Source organism: Sorghum bicolor, chromosome 1 (assembly GCF_000003195.3).
Source record: "Sorghum bicolor cultivar BTx623 chromosome 1, Sorghum_bicolor_NCBIv3, whole genome shotgun sequence".
In the NCBI taxonomy this organism is placed as follows: Eukaryota; Viridiplantae; Streptophyta; class Magnoliopsida; order Poales; family Poaceae; genus Sorghum; species Sorghum bicolor.
In genome coordinates, this window is record NC_012870.2 from 77,445,570 (window position 1) to 77,465,576 (window position 20,007).

Below are 20,007 nucleotides of genomic sequence, written 5' to 3' on the forward strand. Positions count from 1 at the left end.
GTCGTGTCATCTCGGTTCCTAAACTCACAAATCGATCATTTAGATCCTCAAACTTGTTTGTTCTGTGTCATCTTGGTCCCTAGATTTGTTCAACCGTGTTATTCCAGTCCTTAAACTTAGAAATCACCCATGTAAATCCTAAAATTTGTCTAGTTATGTTATCTCGGTCCCTAAACTTGATTTTGAGTCTCATCTAGGTCAAAACAAAGCGATCTAAAAACTATAAATCAAAAAATAATTCATAACTTTCTCATATGAACTCGAGTGAAGACAAATTTTAGATCAAAGTTTTAGTCCTCAACGCAATCTACAACTTTGTAGTTGATTTTTTTATTTGAAGTCGTTTATTGTCACAAAATTTAATTTTAAATATTAAATTTTAAAATCTATAAATTTATAAAAAATATTTTGGGACCTTAAAAAAAATTTCAAGCACAAAGTTGTAGATCGCGTTGCTCACTACAATTTTGATATAAAGTTTATCTTCGGTTGAGTTTATATAAAAAAGTTATGAGTTGATACAAAATTTTAGATTCACTCTGTTTTGATCTGGACGAGAGTATGAGACTTGAAAACAATTTTAGTGGCCGAAATGACACAATTGAATAAGTTTAAGGAGTTACATGGGAGATTTTCAAGTTTAGAAACTAGGATGACACAACCGAACGAGATTAGTTCTGAAAATTTTTTAGATTTCGGTACTGTACCATTTTTGTCTTTATTTGACAAATATTATCTAATCGTAGACTAATTAGGCTTAAAAGATTCATCTCGTGATTTACAGGTAAACTGTGTAATTAGTTTTTATTTCCGTTTATATTTAATACTTTATACATGTGCCGCAAGATTCGATGTGAATCTTGAAATGTTTTTGGTTTTTGGGGTAAACTAAACAAGGCCTAGGTGTCTACACAGTTGTTTTACGAGTTTAGGGACCGGAATGATACACCCGAACAAATTTAGGGACCAGTGAAGGACTTTACTCTTAAATATTCATGGAGGAAGAACAAATAATAATATTATATATGCTTTAATTTTAGTTAATACTAGCCTATAAAATTTTGTGTCATGGGTTCACAATGAATCTTGCTCAAGAACTAAAGTCCTTTTTACAATTAAAATTAATTTAAAAAGTTATGGTTTACATAATAATAAATTTTAAAAAATATTTTTTTTCTTCCATTACCTCGTACATACGGCCATATTTTCTAGTACTTCCTCTGTCTTAAATTATAAGTTATTTTAAGAATTTTGGAGAGTCAAATTATCCTAAGTTTGATCAAATTTATATGATAAAATAATAATTATTATGATACCAACTAAGTATCGTTAGATTCTTTTTTAATTATATTTTTATAGTGTACTCATTTTATGTTGATTTTTTTAATATAATGTTAGTCAAACTTGAAAATATTTTGACTTTATGAAATGATTTATAATTTGGAATGGAGGGTGTAGTAAATACTCAATACATCTTAAATTATAAGACGTTTGACTTTTTCAATACCAACTTTAAAAAATTTGTGCAAAATATCATCTTTTTTGGTATGGCTTGGTTTATTAATCAAAGTTCTATAAAAATAATTTAAATTTGACTATATTTATATAAATTTTGGAATAAGACGAGTGGTTAAATTTGAAATAAAAAAATCGAATGTGTTATAATTTGGGACGGAGCGACTAATAATAAACAAGACAACAAGGGTTCGGTCCTGGCGACTCTCATCCGATTCGAATCTGTCCGGTTGCTAGCTGACGGACGGACCGACGGAGCCTCTCCTTCCCTCAAAACATGCCGACTGCTGAGTGCTGAGCGCCGCCATCACCGGGTCTTCTTAGCCTTGTAGGATCTTTCGGATGGCCGCATCTCGCACCGTGGAGCACTAGGGCACCAGGGCTCTCGCCGTAGCCTACCCGACGACGGCGTACATGACACATACGCCGTCGTCGTGCGATCGCTGCGGCCATGGCCTCGTCGACAGAGAGTATGCATGCGGAGGAAGCTGCTCCCCTCGTCGGAGCCGTACCAGCACGGGATGGCAAGGGGAAGCAACCAAAGGTGTTTTTGCCGCAACTTCAGCCGCGCCAGCTCACCAACGACCCTAACCAGATGAGCAAGGCGGCCGCCGCGTCCACGGAGGTCAGGAGCTTCCGCGCCATATTAGGCCCTGTTTAGTTGCCACCCAAAATTTTTAGATAAAAAAATAAAATAATTACACAGTTTAGTTGAGAATCACGAGACAAATCTTTTAAACCTAGTTACTCCATGATTAGCCTTAAGTGCTACAGTAACCTACATATGCTAATGACAGATTAATTATGCTTAATAAATTTGTCTTACAGTTTTCTGACGAGCTATGTAATTTGTTTTTTTATTAGTTTCTAAAAAACCCTCCCGACATCCTTCCGACACATCCGATGTGACACTAAAAAATTTTCATCTAAACAGGCCGAGGAGGATCGTCTGATCCTGACACCTGAGCCAGCAGCAGCACTAGTGGTAGTGCCCCTCCGCCGCCGCGCGTGGGGGTGGTCACTCTTCCCTCGACGAGATTTCAAGCGGATCCGCGTCGGCCAGTCGCTGGATGGAGATGAATTCGACGATGAATCGTTCAGGTAACCACCCATTCCATCCCTGTCCATCCAATTCGATCAATCCGCACCACCTCGAGTCCATCTGAAACTGACCACCGATGTGTTAATTATTGAATTCCCGTTCCGCTAATCCCAATATTACATTCAATGGGTTCCGCATAGGCGAAGATTCGTCTTACTTTTGTCTGAACTCCACAAATATGCATACTTTATTTTTTACATAACAATGATTAATGCTTTGATAAACTGTTCCTGTTCTAAAATCAGTAAGAAAACATGCTTTCCTTTGTATCTTATACTGCTAACTTCTAAGTTGGATGTTTCAATTATCTGTAAATTTTACAGCATCATCGCTATTCTGCAGTATTAAACATTGCGGGCTATCTATGGGAAACTGTTTCACTTTTATATCCTTCGTTCAGTGGTTCTACAGTTTCTATCTTGAATTATCCTCTTCATCTTGGATAATTTAAACAAAAGCAGTGTTTTGTTAAAAAAAGGACAAAAATAATAATAAAAGAAATAAAATAAGATAGGACTTTTATAGGCAAACGACGATACCTTAACCTTTTGTATAATGCACAATTTATTATGTTGTATTATATACTTTCCTGCTCTTGTTGTGCTCACCCATGTGTATGTTAGTATGTTCAATGTTGTTCTATCTATATTTAAGCTTCAGGAGGAAGCCGGGGTACCTTGAGCGCTTAGATATGGATCGCCGGCTCGTGATAGAATGCCTGCGCCACTACAACTCTATGCATCTGGTTCGTGATCTATCCTATATCATTCCTTGCTCTAGGTTGTTCCTGCTTTTAGAAATAGGTAGAACCATGCTTGTAAGAAACTAAGAAAGTGTGTGTATTACAAGAGCTCCATGTCTTCCTCTCTCCCTGTCACTCACATTCCTGCATCCTATCAGTTTCGTCTTGCCTAGGGCCTATCTGCATTGCGTACACAGATTGAATGGACAAAAAACTGCCCTGCTGGACTATCACTGCTTTGTATTGGGTTTACCATAGCAATAAAAAATAATAATCATACAAAACTGTTTCTGTTTGACAGATGAAAAATGACTTCAGTGGATATGTCAAGAAAATTACTCTCTAATGTATAGATCTGGCAAACTTTGCTGAGAATATCTACGAAAGAAGTTTTGTTCAAACTTGTGTTGGAAACCTGTTGATGGCCTAGTGACATGTATAAAAGAACTGATGCATTATGTAAATGATATTGTGAACTCAATCATCCATGCTTCTTTGTTTATTTATAATATTTCCTTTGACCTTGCTACCGATACCAATTTCCTCTTCCCGTGAATGGTTGGTTGACTCAGGGAAATGAGTATGAGCCTGCTTCTGGGGAGGTGACTCAATCCTTCCATATTCATAATGGCATTTGCTGGACTCATGGCAACTTTGTTGCTTGTCAGAAGCGCTCTGGTTGCTTCTCCTTCCTGCCTGCTCCACGGACTCTCTTTTTTTTCGAGCTTGCTTATATAAATGGTTTCAATGGAGTCGTCACATGCACCCCCTTGGGTATGATCTACTTCTCTCTATCTTAATGCATCTTATCTCTGAGTCCTCTTACAGCATTCATATCACATACATATTCACTGGTTGACTGGAAGATGATTCTCTTCTGCTAGTTTCTAAATGTAATACATAGAGGGAAAAACATGGGATTTTCGTCATAAGGCCATACCTTATAGGAAAACCTACTTCTGAATGCAAACGATTCACCTCAGTATATTATACTACTTTATCAAGAAGCACTCATGACACCGGTTGTTAAAAACTACTAGCAAGCGTGCATAACTGTTTCCTTAACTTCCTTTTTGGTCCATGTTCTTCTGTGACTGATAGTTATTATATTGCATTATGTTCACACACCCCACATTTAGATTATATCATACTTTTTTCACCTTGTAAATCTCTCAAACAGCTGTTACTGTATATGCATGGTTCTTGTCCCCCTACCAATGAACTCTTCTTTTTTATTCGCATTGAGACAATATATTGATCATACCAGAATGATTTTCTCTTTTGAAACTCATTTAATTTGATCTGCTCTTATTTGTTTTCATATATTCGTATTTGTCTTTTGTACTCTGGATCATTGCCTCGCTAGCTGATCCCATAAACATTAGCCTAAGATGCACTACTTGATTACCTGGATATTTGAATTAAACACTGCTGCAATGGAATGCACTGTGCAGTATTTTTTGATCTGTATGATTTTGCGTTCTAAGAAGCAGCATAACTTGCCTCAGCCAACCCAAGTCTCATACTCATCCATCCATGCTGGTCCGCTCTTTGCCTGCACAAAGTCCAGTATTTATTTCCTACTTTATGATTGCCCCCTCCAGCTCAATTTTCTGATTTTCCTCTTGGTCTTATCTAGATTGGGCTGTGCCTCTTCAACCTCTTTCACTAACCAGGGTCTAGATGACTAATTCCTGGTTACACATCTCCGATGTTATGTGCAGATTAATATGAGGACAAATTGGATTTTTCAGTTGCCTTCTTTCTCCTGTTGTTGACTTTAGAGATTGGTATTGTGTTATGCTTTGATGGCTTGGACTGGGCCGCTGGGGGCCATGATCTAGGATAAGGACATCTTATGGTACTCCGGATTTTCCTTTTTTTATGTTGGGCCAACAAATAAATTAAGAGGTTCCTGGCATTTTTCTAGACCAGGACAAAGTAATACAATTCTGACCTTGTGGCTATGTGGTTCCTCGTTTGTGTGGTGTCTTCGCTATTGCAATTGTTGCTACAACTGTGATCTGTTTGCAATTCTCCATATATGAAGAAACCTGATTAGTTCCATTGCTATAACATGGTCTCATGCTTTCAGCAGAGATTAATATAATGTTGCCTTTTGTTTCTTGTGTTTTCAGATGAACCAGTCACTGAAGCCTACAGTGTGTTGGGTTTCCCTCTTTGGTGGTCTACACGTCGTAGTGGCAAATGTATGCCCCCCCCCCCCCCCCACACACACACCCACACCCACACACACACCTCTGTTGCATTGCACGACCGTTCAATTACCTCATCCCAATTTGTTGCCTGGCTTCCTATGTTTTTGCAGTGGATTCCGTTTGTAAGACATGCCACCGACGGTTAATTGCTCCACATCCTGGCATAAGGAAGGTATTTGCATGTGGACACAACAATGTAGATAAAGTCTGTGAAATGTGCTATCTTAGCTCCGATGTGCTGCATCCATACCCAGGAGAATTTGTGTTTGGCTATCACGATCCTTAGCTAATGAGCACTACTACGGTCACTGTAGATAGAAAATAGGATTCTTAGTTTACTGCTCGGTATTGCTATATTTGTGGCTTGCAGAAGCATAAACCATGTCTCCAAAACTGTTTATACTTCTGCTATAGACGTGGGAAAATGTTGATCTTTTTCACTGCTGCAATTTTTTCTTTTACTGAGAAAACTGTGGAACTGTAGATGTGATTTCGGGTTATCAATGAAGACAACTTTGACGATCATGTATATGGTGAATCAAGTGCATGTCAAGAAAAAGGGCAGATAGGATTGCGAGCTATACCAAGTGTCCAACGCATTGAAACACTGGATTGGTTTCGTCCGGTGAAAGTCTAATCGTCTTTCTTCATTAATATTGTACATGTCACTATTTTTGTTTAGATGACATCTCATCACTACAAGAATGATATCTAATCGTCCTTTTTTTTTCCGAAGCCCAGAAACCAGCATTGCCACGGGCTAATTATACTCATAATCTAACTATCTGACCAACCTAGCTAGGTTTGCTGAACACCAGCGTTCCCGCTTTGCTTTTGCAGCAGATGCCCTTGCCCACGGGCCATCTCCTCCCTCAGCTTGTTGACCCTCCCGATGACCGCCTCCACCGTCACGTCGACGGCGTCCTTGAGCGTCTCCAGCTTGGATCTCGGGTCCGCGTACACCAGCCTCGGTATCAGCCCGATGACGGTCTCCGTCATCTGCTCCGCCACGTCCGGCGGGATCCTGCGGAGCGTCTCCTCGATGCTGACATTGCCGGCGCGCACGTCCGCCTCCGGGATGAGCACCGAGTAGGTGTCGTGCGCCTCCGGGAGGTGCCACCTGTACTGCGTATACGCAGAGTCCGGGTGGAAGAAGACGGGCACGCAGCCGGCCATGATGGCGTCGAACGCCGACCGTCGCGTCATGGTGTCTCCCTTCGGCTGCAGGCAGAAGCGCGTGCCCTGGAACACGCGCATGAAGGTGCTCGGGACGAGGCAGTTCCTCTCGTTCCTCCCGCACTGGACCAGCTTGCAGAAGCTCGACGAGCCGCACTGCTTGATGAGCTGGTGCCGGATGGAGTCCGGGTCGTCCCGCGCGCCGCCGGCGAAGGTGAATAGCCAGTCGCGCTTCATGGCGCGCATCCGCCGCTGCCACTCGACGACCTGCGCGTCCCTGGCCGGGTGGAAGTAGGTCGGGTACGGTATGGCGAAGTCGAAGCTCATCCACGGGAGCTTCTCGACGAAGAGCACCGTCATGTTCTGCACCGCCGGCAGGCGGAGGAGCTTGTTCCCCCACTCGGAGTCCGTCTCCCTCTGGTGATCGTACGCCGTCCTCCCGGACAGGAAGAAGTGGTCGCGGCCGCCCATGGCGCGCCACTCGGGCCGGCGCGTGAGCCAGTCCACGAGGTCGAGCGACAGCGCGTCCTTCTCCCGCGCCGTGGAGTTGACGCCCCACAGGTGCTGCACGACGTCGAAGCCGGCGTAGAATGGCACGAAGACGGCGGCGGCGCGGGAGGAGTCGGAAGTGAGGCAGTCGTACTGCTTCATCCGCCTGTGGAAGATGACGTCCAGGCCGAAGTGGTCCGTGGCGTACCATCCTTCGTCGGCGAACACGCCGTCCGCGTTGTCCACCGGCCGGCCGAGCCCGCCGTTGTCGAGGTACACGCACATGTCCATCCACGGGTACCAGTTGCGGCAGTTGGCGAGGATGTCCGCGTTGAACCGCGGCGGGAGGTCGTGGATGTACACGTACCGCCCCCGGCATTCGTCGTCGCGACGTCGCCGCTCGTCCCGTGCCGCCGAGAGCGCGTTGCCCGTGGCGGCGGGCGGGGCCTTCATCAACTTGCTGAGCCGCTCCTCCTGCTGAAGCAGGAAACGCTGCCCGTCCCCGCCGCCGCCGCCGTCTGACGCGACCTCGGCGAGGGACCAGCGCGGCGCGCTCACGACCGGCGGGCCGCGGAGCACGGCGAGATGGAAGTAGATGACGAGAAGCCAGGACGTGGCGGCGAGGAGCAGGAGGCCCGGCAGCCACCGCTTGCCGCTGCGCGCGCCGGTCCTCTCCATGCTGGCACTACTGCGCCGCCTCAGGCCTTGGAGCGCAGTGTAGGCTTGAGATTTAGTATGTTCTGGCTTCGGAGACGGCAGTCGCGAGAATCTCATTTCTCATGCAGGCGGGCGTCGTGAGCGTGAGGAACAGGAAGCTGGAAGAGCACGAGTGACGAGGCATCGGATCCCCGATCGAGAACGAGAGGGGAGAAGAGGGGTTATTCTCCGCCGACAGATCTAACGCAACACAAGGTCGTGATCTGAATCTGATGGAGCAGAGCATGCACGGATGGCGAATTCGGCCGCGTGCCTCTGCGGCAGCAGAGGAATTGACCGGGGAGATGCGCGCGTCGGCGTCGCATGCGCGGGGGCTCATCGCGGCCAGGGACTGGAGACTGGACTGACTCGCGGGCCAGAGTCAGCACCGCGACTCTCGAGCACTGCACATGGGTCGCGCAGTCCTTGAGGAGTTGACACGGGGTTAAAAATTTTCATTAGCGGATCGTAGATCAAGAGCAGTAATGGCGGGCATTAATCACCCCTGTTCAGTACTGACCTCCTAGGGGCGGGTGCGGGGGAACGTTGGATCGCCGCTCGAAGAGAGACGCCTTCTTTCTTCGCATCTCGCGAGCGCGTGCTGTGGCCAGGGCCGGGCGTGAAGACCCAAGACGTGAAAAAGTAGGAAACCCCGCAGGCCGAAGGAGGGGGCATGGGCGCCGGAAATGGGGATTTCACCGTGCAGCTGAAGCATTTGCTTCGCTTGCTCCTGAAGGCCTGGTAACCAAATCAGGCGCATTTTCTGTGGTCTAAACTCTGAACTCTCAAGTTCTCATTCTCAGAGTTTAAAGACCGTGATTCGGTACAGTTTTTGCCAGTGTGTTTTGAGTTGCTTTGCAGACCAAAAATTTGATAGATCAGTGCTCAATTTGTTGACTGGTAAACAACTCAGCAGAGCACAATAAGGTGAAGAACAGAATCTGTACAACAGCAGACCCAAAATGTACAGTCCCTTGTAAACCTCGTGTAACGAATACTGTATGAATCACATGTTTGAATTACAGGACAAAGATGTGCCATTGCAAATAATCGACTATTCTGCACTTCCTTTTCTGGCCACGCCGACAGAACTACTGATCGGCTTGCACCGATTGCACCGGCCGGAATCTGGACTCCGTGGAGGCGAAAAGGTTCGGAGGGTCCTCGGTGACCGGCCCGCCGCTGTCGACGTACTCGCCGTTATTGATCCGCGCCACCGTGTCGAGGATCCCCTCGACGGCGACGTCCACCGCGTCCTTGACAGTCTCCAGCTTCGACCTGGGGTCGGCGTACAGGACCCTCGGGATGAGCCTGATCACCTCCTCCCGCATCCGCTCCACCGTGGCCGGAGGGATCGCCCGGAGCACGGCCTCGATGCTCACGTTGCGCTCCCGCACGTCGGCGTCCGGGATGTACACCGAGTACCTGAGGTGGTCGTCCATGGGGAGGTGCCACCGGTACTGCTTGTACGCCGACCCGGGGTGGAAGAACACCGGGATGCATCCGGCCACCATGGAGTCGAACGCCGACCGCCGCGTGCAGGTGTCGCCGGGCGGCTGCAGGCAGAAAGTAGTCTTCTGGAACAGCCGCATGATGTTGCCCGGGGTGTGGCACTGGGTGCTGCCGGTGGCGCGCGCGCAACCCAGCATGGTGCAGGCGCTGGACGCCTTGCACTGCGCGATCACGTGGTCGCGGACGCGGATGTTGATGGGGACGTCCGGCCGCGGCGCGCCCACGAACGCCATGAGCCACGTCCGGTGCTGGCCGCGCACACGGTCCTGCCACCGGAGCACGTCGGCGTCCGACCTGGGGTGGAAGTAGGTCGGGTAAGGAACGGGGTAGTCGTTGCCGTGCAGCATCGCCGACTCCAGCACGAGCACCGACATGTTCCGGCCGGCAGGCATGACGAGGAGGTCAGTGCCCCAGTCCGGGTTCACGTTGTTGCTCCTCCGGAAGTCCCACCCCGTCCGGCCGGCGACGAGGAAGTGGTCGCGGCCTCCCATGCGCCGCCACTCGGGCCGCGCCATGAGCCATTTCGTCAGATCCACCGACGCGGCGTCCCTGGCGGCGTTGTCGTATCCCCAGTGGTAGCGGACGAAGTCGAAGCCGGCGTAGAACGGGACGAACACGGCGGCAGCCACGGCGGAGTGGTTGGTCAGGCACTCGTACTGCTTCATCCGGTTGTGGAAGATGGAGTCCAGCGCGAACTGGTGCGTGGCGTACCACCCGGCCTCGCTCTTGAGCACGCCGTCGGTGCGGTCGGCCAGCGGCCTGCCGAGGCCAGCGTTGCTGAGGGCGCCGCACATGTCCCCCCAGTGGTCCTCGGTCTTGCGGCAGTTGCTGATGATGTCAGCGTTGAAGCGCGGCGGCAGGTCGTGCATGTAGATGTACCGCCCCCGGCACCGGTCGGCGCCGTCGTCATCGCCGTGGCTCACCTCCACCGTGCCGCTGATCACGGAGAAGTGGAAGTAGAGGAAGAAGGTCCACGCTGTCACTGCGAGAACGGCGAGGAACCGCAGTGGCGGCAACGCGTTCGCCGCCGCCTTCTCCATTCCCTTCGCTTCGACAGCCCGGCGCGACCGAGCTCGGCTGTGAGCTTTCCGTGACGATTTGGTCAGCTGAGGAATCAAGAACCACGAGACTCGAAGCATCAGATCAAGGGATATGCATAAAGGAAGGAAATTGAAGCTAGCTAGATTGGACGGTAGAAATGCATAGGTGCCCTCACCAGTTGTATGATGGAGTTCGCCAAGTTAAGGTGCATGATGGAGTGTAGCTAGAACAGTGAAGAACATATATAGCCGTGGACCGAGTCATTTAATTCTGGAGGTAGAAGACGAAGCAAGCAAGATCTAGTCTGTAGTACTCTATACGGACATAGTACGGGGCACGCGAGTGGTGAACTACAGTGCCCCGTGGACGCTACCTACCCTTCATCCATTTTTCTTAGCCATTGTTCAGCTCAACGCACGTACCCAAAGGATCTAGTCAAAATGACCCAAAGCCTGAAAAAAATTACTAGTAGTTTTATGACAACGGTTTGCGTAAACAAAATGTCTCGTGCTGAGAGCTCCTATAATTGTATATTGTGCTATACGCATCGAGCAACTGGCAAGCCACGCAGCACATCAGGCACGAGACGCTGGGAGAGGAAGCTCAGGTTAATGCGTCCCATGATTCAGAGGTGATCGCTGATTACCAAAGCCTAAACACCCTTCCATCTTCGGAATACGTGACTGTAAGTGAGTTGTACAGTTGGAAGCCAGCTAGCTGGGAGTGGGTAGTAGCCTCCGACTAATTCTTTTTTAATTAAAAAGGTAAATAGTTTCCAACTTTATAAGATTTTTTTAGAAAATATAAAAAATTCAGCATTTGAGATCACACACAACCACGTTTTACTTTTTTGTCAGCTTATTCGCTGATACAAGAACACACGGATAGGAAAAAGTCACGACCACTAAATTTGTCATCCTTCACTAACAAACACATCCAAAACGATAAACCTCGAACGTTTTTCTTGGCTAAGGAAACCGTTGCCTCCGTGTATCTTCCTCTGAAGTATTATAGCAGACTGTAAGTCAGCTAAATATTGAAGTAGAAGAGATAAAAAAGAAGAAAAAATAGAAGTGGACTGTAAGCTTACAGTCAGTCGGCTCAGACACAATAACCAAAAAAGTTTGTGAGATAAGTGGATCATGTATTAATAATGATGAGTTAACTATTATATAAGTGAGCTGCAAGAAGGCTGTAAAGAAAACTTACAACCAACAACTGACGTATTATTAGTCTTGCTCTTACGTTGTCCTCGACCTGATATATGGGATATTGTGAACTCCAACCTCACCACGAGTGTCGCCCCTTGCTTCACCATTGTCGGCTAGACAAATCCTTCCCTTTCTTTGTAGGATTAGATTAGAAATAGAGTAGAAAAGTAGAGATATTTTAAATTGTGTGCATCTTAGCTATGTAGAGTCATCTAGTAGCGAACTCGGCCACCTAGGACTAAAAATGGAGTCGGGGTGAGACTTAAGATAGCAATAGATGCATGTGATTACGAAGGGCGTGCCCAATGGGCTATCGAAGTCGCCAACATCTGTGTGAATCGGTCCGAGCTAGCTGAGAGAGAGCATGAAAACATGACTCGCTAGCGATGAAGCAAGCGCTAGTCCCGCACTTGTTTTGATGAGAGTTGTGTCTCTGCTGCTCACATGCTTCCATGGCATGCAGATTAAGTTTCATTTTTTATTTTATTTGAACACCACATCAGCTAGCGATTTCAACACACTATTGCAGACGCCCCAAGGGTGTTACGACGAAAGACTAAGTGTGCGCTGACGCCGAAGCTCAGGCAGATGCCTAGGCTTCCGAGCTCTAGGTCTCCTGTTTGGAGTCGTCTCAATTCAAATGTATCATGTTGATGGTGACTTATTCAACACATATGGAGCAATAGCAAGCAAGATGGTGACTTAATCAAGAGAGGATATCAAGATTTACATGGAAACCTCCATGAGGGACAGTGAGGCAAATCAACTATTGAGATGAAGCAATACACGAGGTGAGAGCTAAAAAATGAGAGGAGACTCCAACTCTCTCCATAAAATCTCTCTCTTATGGTGGTGGATAAAAGTTCCATCTCTCCCTCTCAATCTCCCTAACCCTAGCTCTCACTCTCACTCTGTTTTCTCAAGAGCAGGAAGAAGAAGCACGTACAGGAGAAGGGATGCTGCTCCTTCGGGCTGGTTGGGAGGTTTTTTCTAAAGAGTCCCTCAAGTTTTGGGTTGTAACAAATGAGACCAAAAGGCAATAATTAGAGCTGCAGCCACACACTAGAAATGGCACATTTTATAACTCATTCAGGATCAACATGAAGTTACCACAACATTACAACATTTGTTACAGAAATAATTTACATCAGAGTGCGGAAGATTTATAACTCAATTTATAAAATATGATAGAATATGAACTTAACTAAGTTCCTAAAAGGTCCGTAGAGTAGCGGAAGCAACTTAGGTGAGGCATCTCATGTAGAAGAGATGGACAAATCATATCGCGCCCACTGACATGATCTCCATTAGCAGTATAAGTTAGTACCGGCAACAGGGGTTAACAAACCCTGAGTACGGGAGTACTCAACAAGACTTATCCGACGCAAAAGAGGAGAAACTCAGGAATGCAAGTTTAGAGAAGTAGAGATATTTTGAATTGTGTGTATCTCTGCTATGTAGAGCCGTCCAGTAGCAAACGAAGGGCTAAGTGTTCATTGGCGCCAGAGCTCGAGCAAGCGCCTAGGGTTGCCAGTCCCTGGGGACCGTCGCTGGAATCGTCTCAACTAAATTGTATCAGCCTGATATAAATGTTTGAGATCAATAAATCCTTTTTCATCTAACAAAAATAGTGTCGGTTAATGGAAGATAATCTAGTTTTTCCTAATAAATGCAATAAGGATTTGTTCCATGCAATGTATATCTGTCGGAGGTGATGGCTATATTCTCCCTCTGTCTAAAAAAATTATTTTTTAAAGTTATTCTAAGTAAAAAATTTTAAACTTTGACCAAATTTCTAGAAACAAATGCTAAGATTGATGGTATCAAATTAGTATCATTAGATTCATTATAAAATATATTTTTATAAGATGTGCATTTTATGTCATAGATGTTGTTACTCTTTTATATAAAGTTAGTCAAATTTTTAAAAATTTAACTGACACAGATTATAAAAATTGATTTTTTTTGGATGGAGGGAGTATAAGAACATGATCAGGTGGGCACTAATGAATATTGGTCACATCCTCGAGCATTTTATTCAGCAAATAAAAGCAGCAAATGAGGCACTTGGACTATTGGAACCACTTCAATTATTTTACTAGATGGTAATGAAGTCATCTGTAGTAATTGTTAGTACTAGGATCGGCTAGTGGTGAGTCTAGATGGGGTACAAGCTTTCAATTCGGGATAAACAAGTGTCATAGTACAAGATCTATAGGATTCGGGAATGGGAGAATACGATTCATACCATCGGAGGAGGTAGGAGCGGGCGCGGTGGAAGATCCGGATCCGGAGCCCGCCATGTCTTCGGTGGGATCTGCGCTAGGCAGCGACGGGTGGGGAAGACTCGGTGGTGCAGTGGCGACCGGCGGAGAAGGTTCGGTGGTGCAGTGCAGTGGCGGCGCTGGGGACTTCCCGTCACTGGCTGCGCCCCTCTCTAGATCGGGATTAGGGTTTCGGTGGGGAGTGGCGGCTCACGGTGAACCTCGTACTGAGAGCCGGCGGCCCCCACCTTGTATTTATAGCGCAGTGTGACAGGGGCCCTCCAGCCATAGATGGGCTGGGCGCCCCCGATCAGGGCGCAGGTCAAGGCCCGATTAGGCTTTTGGGCCTAATCGGTGGGAGATCATTCCAACATTCTCCCCCTTGATCTCAACCTTTCTTTAACCTTTAACCTTTAACTTTTAACACTTTACTTTTTACTCGTTCCATCACAGATGAGTGCATAGAGCATGCTTCATCGTCACGGTCTATCGCCGATAGATTTGGCAACTACAATGCAGGTCTCTGATCTGAAACAGTAACTTTAACTTTGGGCCATTTATAGTTCAGAAATCATAGGCTTTCCCTTAAACCCATGCCGGCTACGTGTTCTCTAAACACATTGGGTGGTAAGACTTTTGTAAGCGGATCCACGAGCATCTTTTCAGTCCTTATGTGCTCAAGACTTATGATTTGATCCCGAACTTTATCCTTCACAACATAATACTTTATGTCAATGTGTTTGGCAACACCACTTGACCTATTGTTGTGAGCATACTGTACTGCTGGATTATTATCACAGTATAACTTTAGTGGTTTATCTATGCTGTCGACCACCTTTAAACCGGGTAGGAACTTATTTAACCAGTTCACCTGCCCCGTTGCCTCATAACAAGCTACAAACTCGGCATACATTGTGGACGATGTAGTGACGGTTTGTTTTGAGCTTTTCCATGAAATAGCTCCCCCTGCGAGAGTGAAGACATATCCAGACGTGGATTTTCTATCATCTCCCGCATAATCAGAATTCGAGTATCCTTCTATGTGCAAGGATTCTGATCTTCTATACGTCAGCATGAGGCCTTTTGTCCCTTGCAAATAACGCAAGACTTTCTTTACCAATTTCCAGTGTTCCTGTCCTGGATTGCTTTGAAATCTGCCAAGTAACCCGGTAACAAACACTAAGTCAGGGCACGTACAGACTTGAGCATACTGTAAGCTTCCGACAGCAGAAGTATATGGAACCACTTTCATTTGATCGAGCTCGAATTGGTTCCTGGGGCATTGAAAATCCCCATATCTGTCGCCCTTGACAATGGGTGCAGGTGATGCACTACATTTGTGCATATTATATTTCTTTAGAATCTTTTCTATATATGTCTTTTGTGACAATCCTAGTACCCCCTTTTCTCTATCTCGGTGAATTTCTATGCCCAGAACAAAAGAAGCTTCACCAAGATCTTTCATGTCAAACTTTGAGGACAAAAACTTCTTTGTCTCTAGTAGTAGACTGGTATCACTAATAGCAAGTAAGATATCATCCACATACAAGATTAGGAAGATAAACTTTCCATTCTTAAACTTTGAATATACACAGTTGTCCTCAATGTTTTCCTTAAACCCAAAATGCTTTATGGTTTTGTCAAACTTCAAGTACCACTGTCTTGAAGCTTGCTTCAACCCATAGATCGATTTCTTTAAGCGGCATCCCATCTGTTCTTTGCCTTCCATGACAAAACCTTTCGGTTGTGCCATGTAAACATTTTCCTCCAAATCCCCATTTAGGAACGCCGTCTTTACATCCATCTGATGCAACTCTAAATCATAATGTGCTACTAAAGCCATTATGATTCTGAAGGAATCTTTACATGAGACTGGAGAAAATGTCTCATTGTAATCAATTCCCTCCCTTTGTGTGAAACCTTTCGCCACAAGTCGCGCTTTATACCTTTCAATATTCCCTTGGGAGTCACATTTCGTCTTGTAGACCCATTTACAGCCTACTGTTTTGGCTCCTTTAGGAATAGGTTCTAAGTCCCAAACTTCGTTGGTCCTCATTGATTCCATTTCATCTTCCATGGCTTTAAGCCACTTCGATGAATGATCGCTTCTCATGGCTTCTTCAAATGAGGTGGGATCACCCTCCATTTGAGCTTCTTCTATGTTATACACCTCATAATCATCCGGAATGGCTGATCTTCTAACTCTTTGAGATCTCCTAAGAGTCTCATTTGTGGGTGCCTCTTGGGGCTGTTGTTCTTCCTCCTGGGCAACAGGTGGTGGTTGCACGGGATCCTGAAGGACAGGTTCCTCATGTTCATCCATCATTGCCACAGGAGAACTAACAACAGGTGTTGGCACTACAGTGGCAGGCAATGTTGGTGCAACAGGAACAGGTAATTCAAAAAATGGATCCTGAATCATCGGAGTGGGCACACATACCCGCTTCTCTTCAAGATCAATTTGTCGAGCTACCATGCTCCCCCTGATCATTTCATTTTCTAAGAAAACTGCATGCCTCGTTTCTACAAACTTTGTGTATCTATCTGGGCAGTAGAAACGATAGCCTTTTGACCTTTCAATATAGCCAATAAAATGGCAACTCACTGTTTTGGGATCTAGTTTCCCAATATTTGGGTTAAATACTTTAGCCTCAGCAGGACTCCCCCAGACACGCAAGTGATTTAGTGAGGGCACTCTTCCTGTCCACATTTCATACGGTGTTTTGGGCACCGACTTACTTGGTACTCTATTGAGGATATAAATGGCGGTTTTTAAAGCCTCCATCCATAAACTCAATGGTAGTATGGAATAACTCATCATGCTACGCACCATATCCATTAGGGTACGGTTGCGTCTTTCAGCTACTCCATTCTGCTGAGGTTCGCCCGGTGTGGAGTACTGGGCTACTATACCATTTTCCTGCAAAAACCTTGCAAAAGGTCCAGGAATTTGGCCATATGGGGTGTGCCGACCGTAGTACTCCCCCCCGCGGTCGGATTGGACTATCTTTATCTTTAAATTATGCTGATTTTCAACTTCAGCCTTAAATATTTTAAATTTATCCAATGCTTCTGTTCTTTCTTTAATTGGATAAATATAACCATAGCGGGAGTAATCATCTGTGAATGTTATAAATGAATCATAGCCATCCACGCTTTTCACAGGAAAGGGACCACAAATGTCTGTATGAATTATTTGTAGTATTCCTGTGCTTCTTTTAGCAACCTTTTTAATTTTCTTTATGTACTTTCCTTTAATGCATTCTCTACATTGGTCTAAATCCGAGAACTCTAATGGAGGAAGAATGTCATTCTTCACTAGTCTTTCTATTCTCCCCCTCGAAATATGGCCTAAACGACAGTGCCATAATTTCGATGAGGCATCTTGAGTTCTCTTCCTTTTTCTATTGGAAACCGCAGACGAGGATACGTTATCAATCACATCACATGCGGAATTAACACATTCACAAAGTTATAACAAATAAAGATCTTGCTTTAAGAAAGCAATACCAACACTGTCATTATTACAGAAAATCTCACACTTGCCATTACCAAAATGGCAGCCATAACCATCATTGTCTAAACAAGACACACTTATTAAGTTTCTCTGTAAAGACGGAACATAAAGAACATCTCTAAGCAAAAGAATAAAACTATTAGCAAGTTCTAAAGAAACATCGCCAACAGCTTCCACGTCCACCTGGACTCCATTTGCCACTTTAATTTGTCTTTCTTTTCTTTGCGTAGTCCGCGTCGAATGGAATCCCTGTAAAGAATTTGCAACATGAACAGTTGCCCCTGAGTCAATCCACCAAGTAGATTTTGCATATTGTACATAAAGAGATTCATTTACAAAAGTAATAATGTTCTCACCATTCTTTTCCATTATCATCTTTAACCATTTAGGGCAATCATGCTTGTAATGCCCCTCTTTGTGGCAGTAGTGACACAGATCTTTGTTCCCTGGAGGTTGGGGCTTTTTTCTGCTGGGGCTGCTGATGCATGGAAGCTTTGCCTTTTGCCTTTGAAGGAGAGCTAGCATTGGCATTGACATTCTTTCTTTTGTTATCTCTAACAAAGTTGAGGGTGCCACTATTGGCAGCCTTGATCCTCTCTTCCTCTTGAGCACACATCGCTATACAACGCTCCAGGTTCCATTTCTCGGGCTGGATGTTGTAGTTGACAACAAAGGTGTCAAACTCCTTTGGCAACGAAGCAAAAACCACATGAACAAGGAACTCTTCCTTGAGCTCTAAGTCCATTGGCTTAAGCTTGTTGTTTAGATGGTTCATCTTTGATATGTGTTCTCTAATGCCATTGCCATTGCTAGGCCCAGAGTACCTTTCTGTCATCAGCTGCTTAATTAGCTGAGTAGCATATGTCTTTGAAGAGCCATGAAACTGACTCTTTACTTTCTCAAGGTACTCTGTAATAGTGTCACACTCTCCAATTGACCCCACTATGGAGGGATCAATTGTGTTCTTTACCACTGCTAGACATTTCTTGTTGGCAGTGGCCCACTGTCTCTTTTGAAGATCAAAGATCATTCTGTCACTTGCATACTTTGCTTCTCTTGTTGCCCATGCAACATCAGTCTCTTCAGCTCCCCTCACCGGTTCCACTGGCTCAGTGGGACATGGTGTGTAGGTGACCCAGTCGACCTCAGCCAAGATGAAGGCCAAGTTAATCTTTTCCTTCCATCCATTGTAGTTGTCTCCTTTGAGGGCTGGAATATCTTTGATATATCCCATCAAGGAGACTCCTGAAACACATTCAAATTAAGTGAGAACATAATACAATAATTGCATGATTTAATTCCAACTATGGTCAAAAGTAAAACATACAATTAGTCCTTTTACATTAATTCTACAACACCTTTAGGCAGAAATAGAATTAATATATATCAAAAAACCATAATAACATTATAATATTGCTATTAATCAACTTTGGTTAGAATAATAACAGTATTATAATCCAATTTTAACCTTTTTACACTAATTCTACATCACCTTTGGGCAGAAATAGAATTAATGCATGACAACAAACCATAATAATAATATCATAATATTGCTATAAATCAACTTTGGTCAGAATGATAACAATATTATAATAATCTGTAAATTTATCCAATTTTCAAAATTAAAATCTACCATCGGTTTCAATTTAATAATGAAAAAGAATAAATAACTTTAAGTACGCAGCGGAAACTTTAATAAACTTTTTAATTCCATTTTTCAGAAACTATACAAAAACTTTACTATTCTCTGAATATAATTATCTTTGGACAAAAAGTATAGAGAGAAAAGCATTTAAAACTATGCAAAAACATTCAAAAAGCATCCATTATAGCTTCTGGAAAAAGAAAAAACGAAAAAACTGTGCAATACGGCCGATTGGGCCCAACCTCACGCGCGGCCTGCCCGGTCAGCACACGCGCAGCGGCCCAGCGGCGACAACAGCGACCCAGCAAGCCCAGTGGCGCGCGCTACCTTGTTTTTTTCGGCTTTACGCTTTCGGCCCAGAGACACAAACGCGGCCCAAAAGGCCGCGCGCACTCGCACCCCCGCGTCCCAGGCCGCGACCTGGGCCTGGGCCGGGATTTCACCATCCCGCCTGGGCCAAATCTGGCCCAACGCGATATCAGCCGATCTGGACCGTCCGTTTCGATCCGACGGCTATCCATGATTTTTGCTAGGATAAAAGCAGTGGCCGCCAGCTTCTCCCCCAAAACCCTAACTCCATTCTATCCATCCCTTCTCTCTCTTTGCTCTCGCAGAGCCAGGACGGCGGCGGCCATGGTGGCCACCGGCGCCGGTGGAGAAGGGCCGCCGCCGTGCTGATCCGGCTGCTCCCTTCTCTACCTTTCCTCTCTTTACCCCTTCCCTTCTCTTTTTCCACGCCCCAACAGGAGCAGCAAGGCCCGCAGTGGCTCCACGCAGCAGCTAGGCGTCCGGCCATGGTGGCCGGAGATGAAGGGTGGCGGCGCCGCCGCTCGGCTCTTGCCGGCGTGCGCGTTCCCGTTCGCGGTTGAGCGCGTCGC

General features: G+C 45.5%; 3 protein-coding genes across 3 annotated transcripts; 1 reads left to right on the top strand and 2 right to left on the bottom strand.

The window, feature by feature from the left end:
• LOC8080571 lies at nt 1,967–6,259 on the top strand. Its single transcript, XM_002465822.2, has 7 exons — nt 1,967–2,140; nt 2,450–2,616; nt 3,272–3,362; nt 3,932–4,133; nt 5,498–5,569; nt 5,689–5,750; nt 6,063–6,259. Exons 1-7 carry the CDS (start codon nt 1,967–1,969, stop codon nt 6,066–6,068), a joined length of 774 nt encoding a protein of 257 aa, XP_002465867.2. The 3' UTR covers nt 6,069–6,259.
• LOC8085493 (xyloglucan galactosyltransferase KATAMARI1 homolog) lies at nt 6,150–8,433 on the bottom strand. The gene has a single exon (XM_002468473.2). It carries the CDS (start codon nt 8,015–8,017, stop codon nt 6,377–6,379), a length of 1,641 nt encoding a protein of 546 aa, XP_002468518.2. The 5' UTR covers nt 8,018–8,433; the 3' UTR covers nt 6,150–6,376.
• LOC8080572 (xyloglucan galactosyltransferase KATAMARI1 homolog) lies at nt 8,905–10,914 on the bottom strand. The gene is made up of 2 exons (XM_002468474.2): nt 10,668–10,914; nt 8,905–10,557 (listed from the first exon to the last, which is right to left on the bottom strand). Exons 1-2 carry the CDS (start codon nt 10,701–10,703, stop codon nt 9,031–9,033), a joined length of 1,563 nt encoding a protein of 520 aa, XP_002468519.2. The 5' UTR covers nt 10,704–10,914; the 3' UTR covers nt 8,905–9,030.

Coding starts and splice junctions, on each gene's coding strand:
- LOC8080571 (XM_002465822.2), top strand. CDS start 1,967: ATGGCCTCGTCGACAGAGAGTATGCATGCGGAGGAAGCTGCTCCCCTC. Junction 2,617..3,271: donor TTCGACGATGAATCGTTCAG/GTAACCACCCAT, acceptor TCTATATTTAAG/CTTCAGGAGGAAGCCGGGGT. Junction 3,363..3,931: donor ACTACAACTCTATGCATCTG/GTTCGTGATCTA, acceptor TGGTTGACTCAG/GGAAATGAGTATGAGCCTGC.
- LOC8085493 (XM_002468473.2), bottom strand. CDS start 8,017: ATGAGATTCTCGCGACTGCCGTCTCCGAAGCCAGAACATACTAAATCT.
- LOC8080572 (XM_002468474.2), bottom strand. CDS start 10,703: ATGCACCTTAACTTGGCGAACTCCATCATACAACTG. Junction 10,558..10,667: donor CGAACTCCATCATACAACTG/GTGAGGGCACCT, acceptor TTGATTCCTCAG/CTGACCAAATCGTCACGGAA.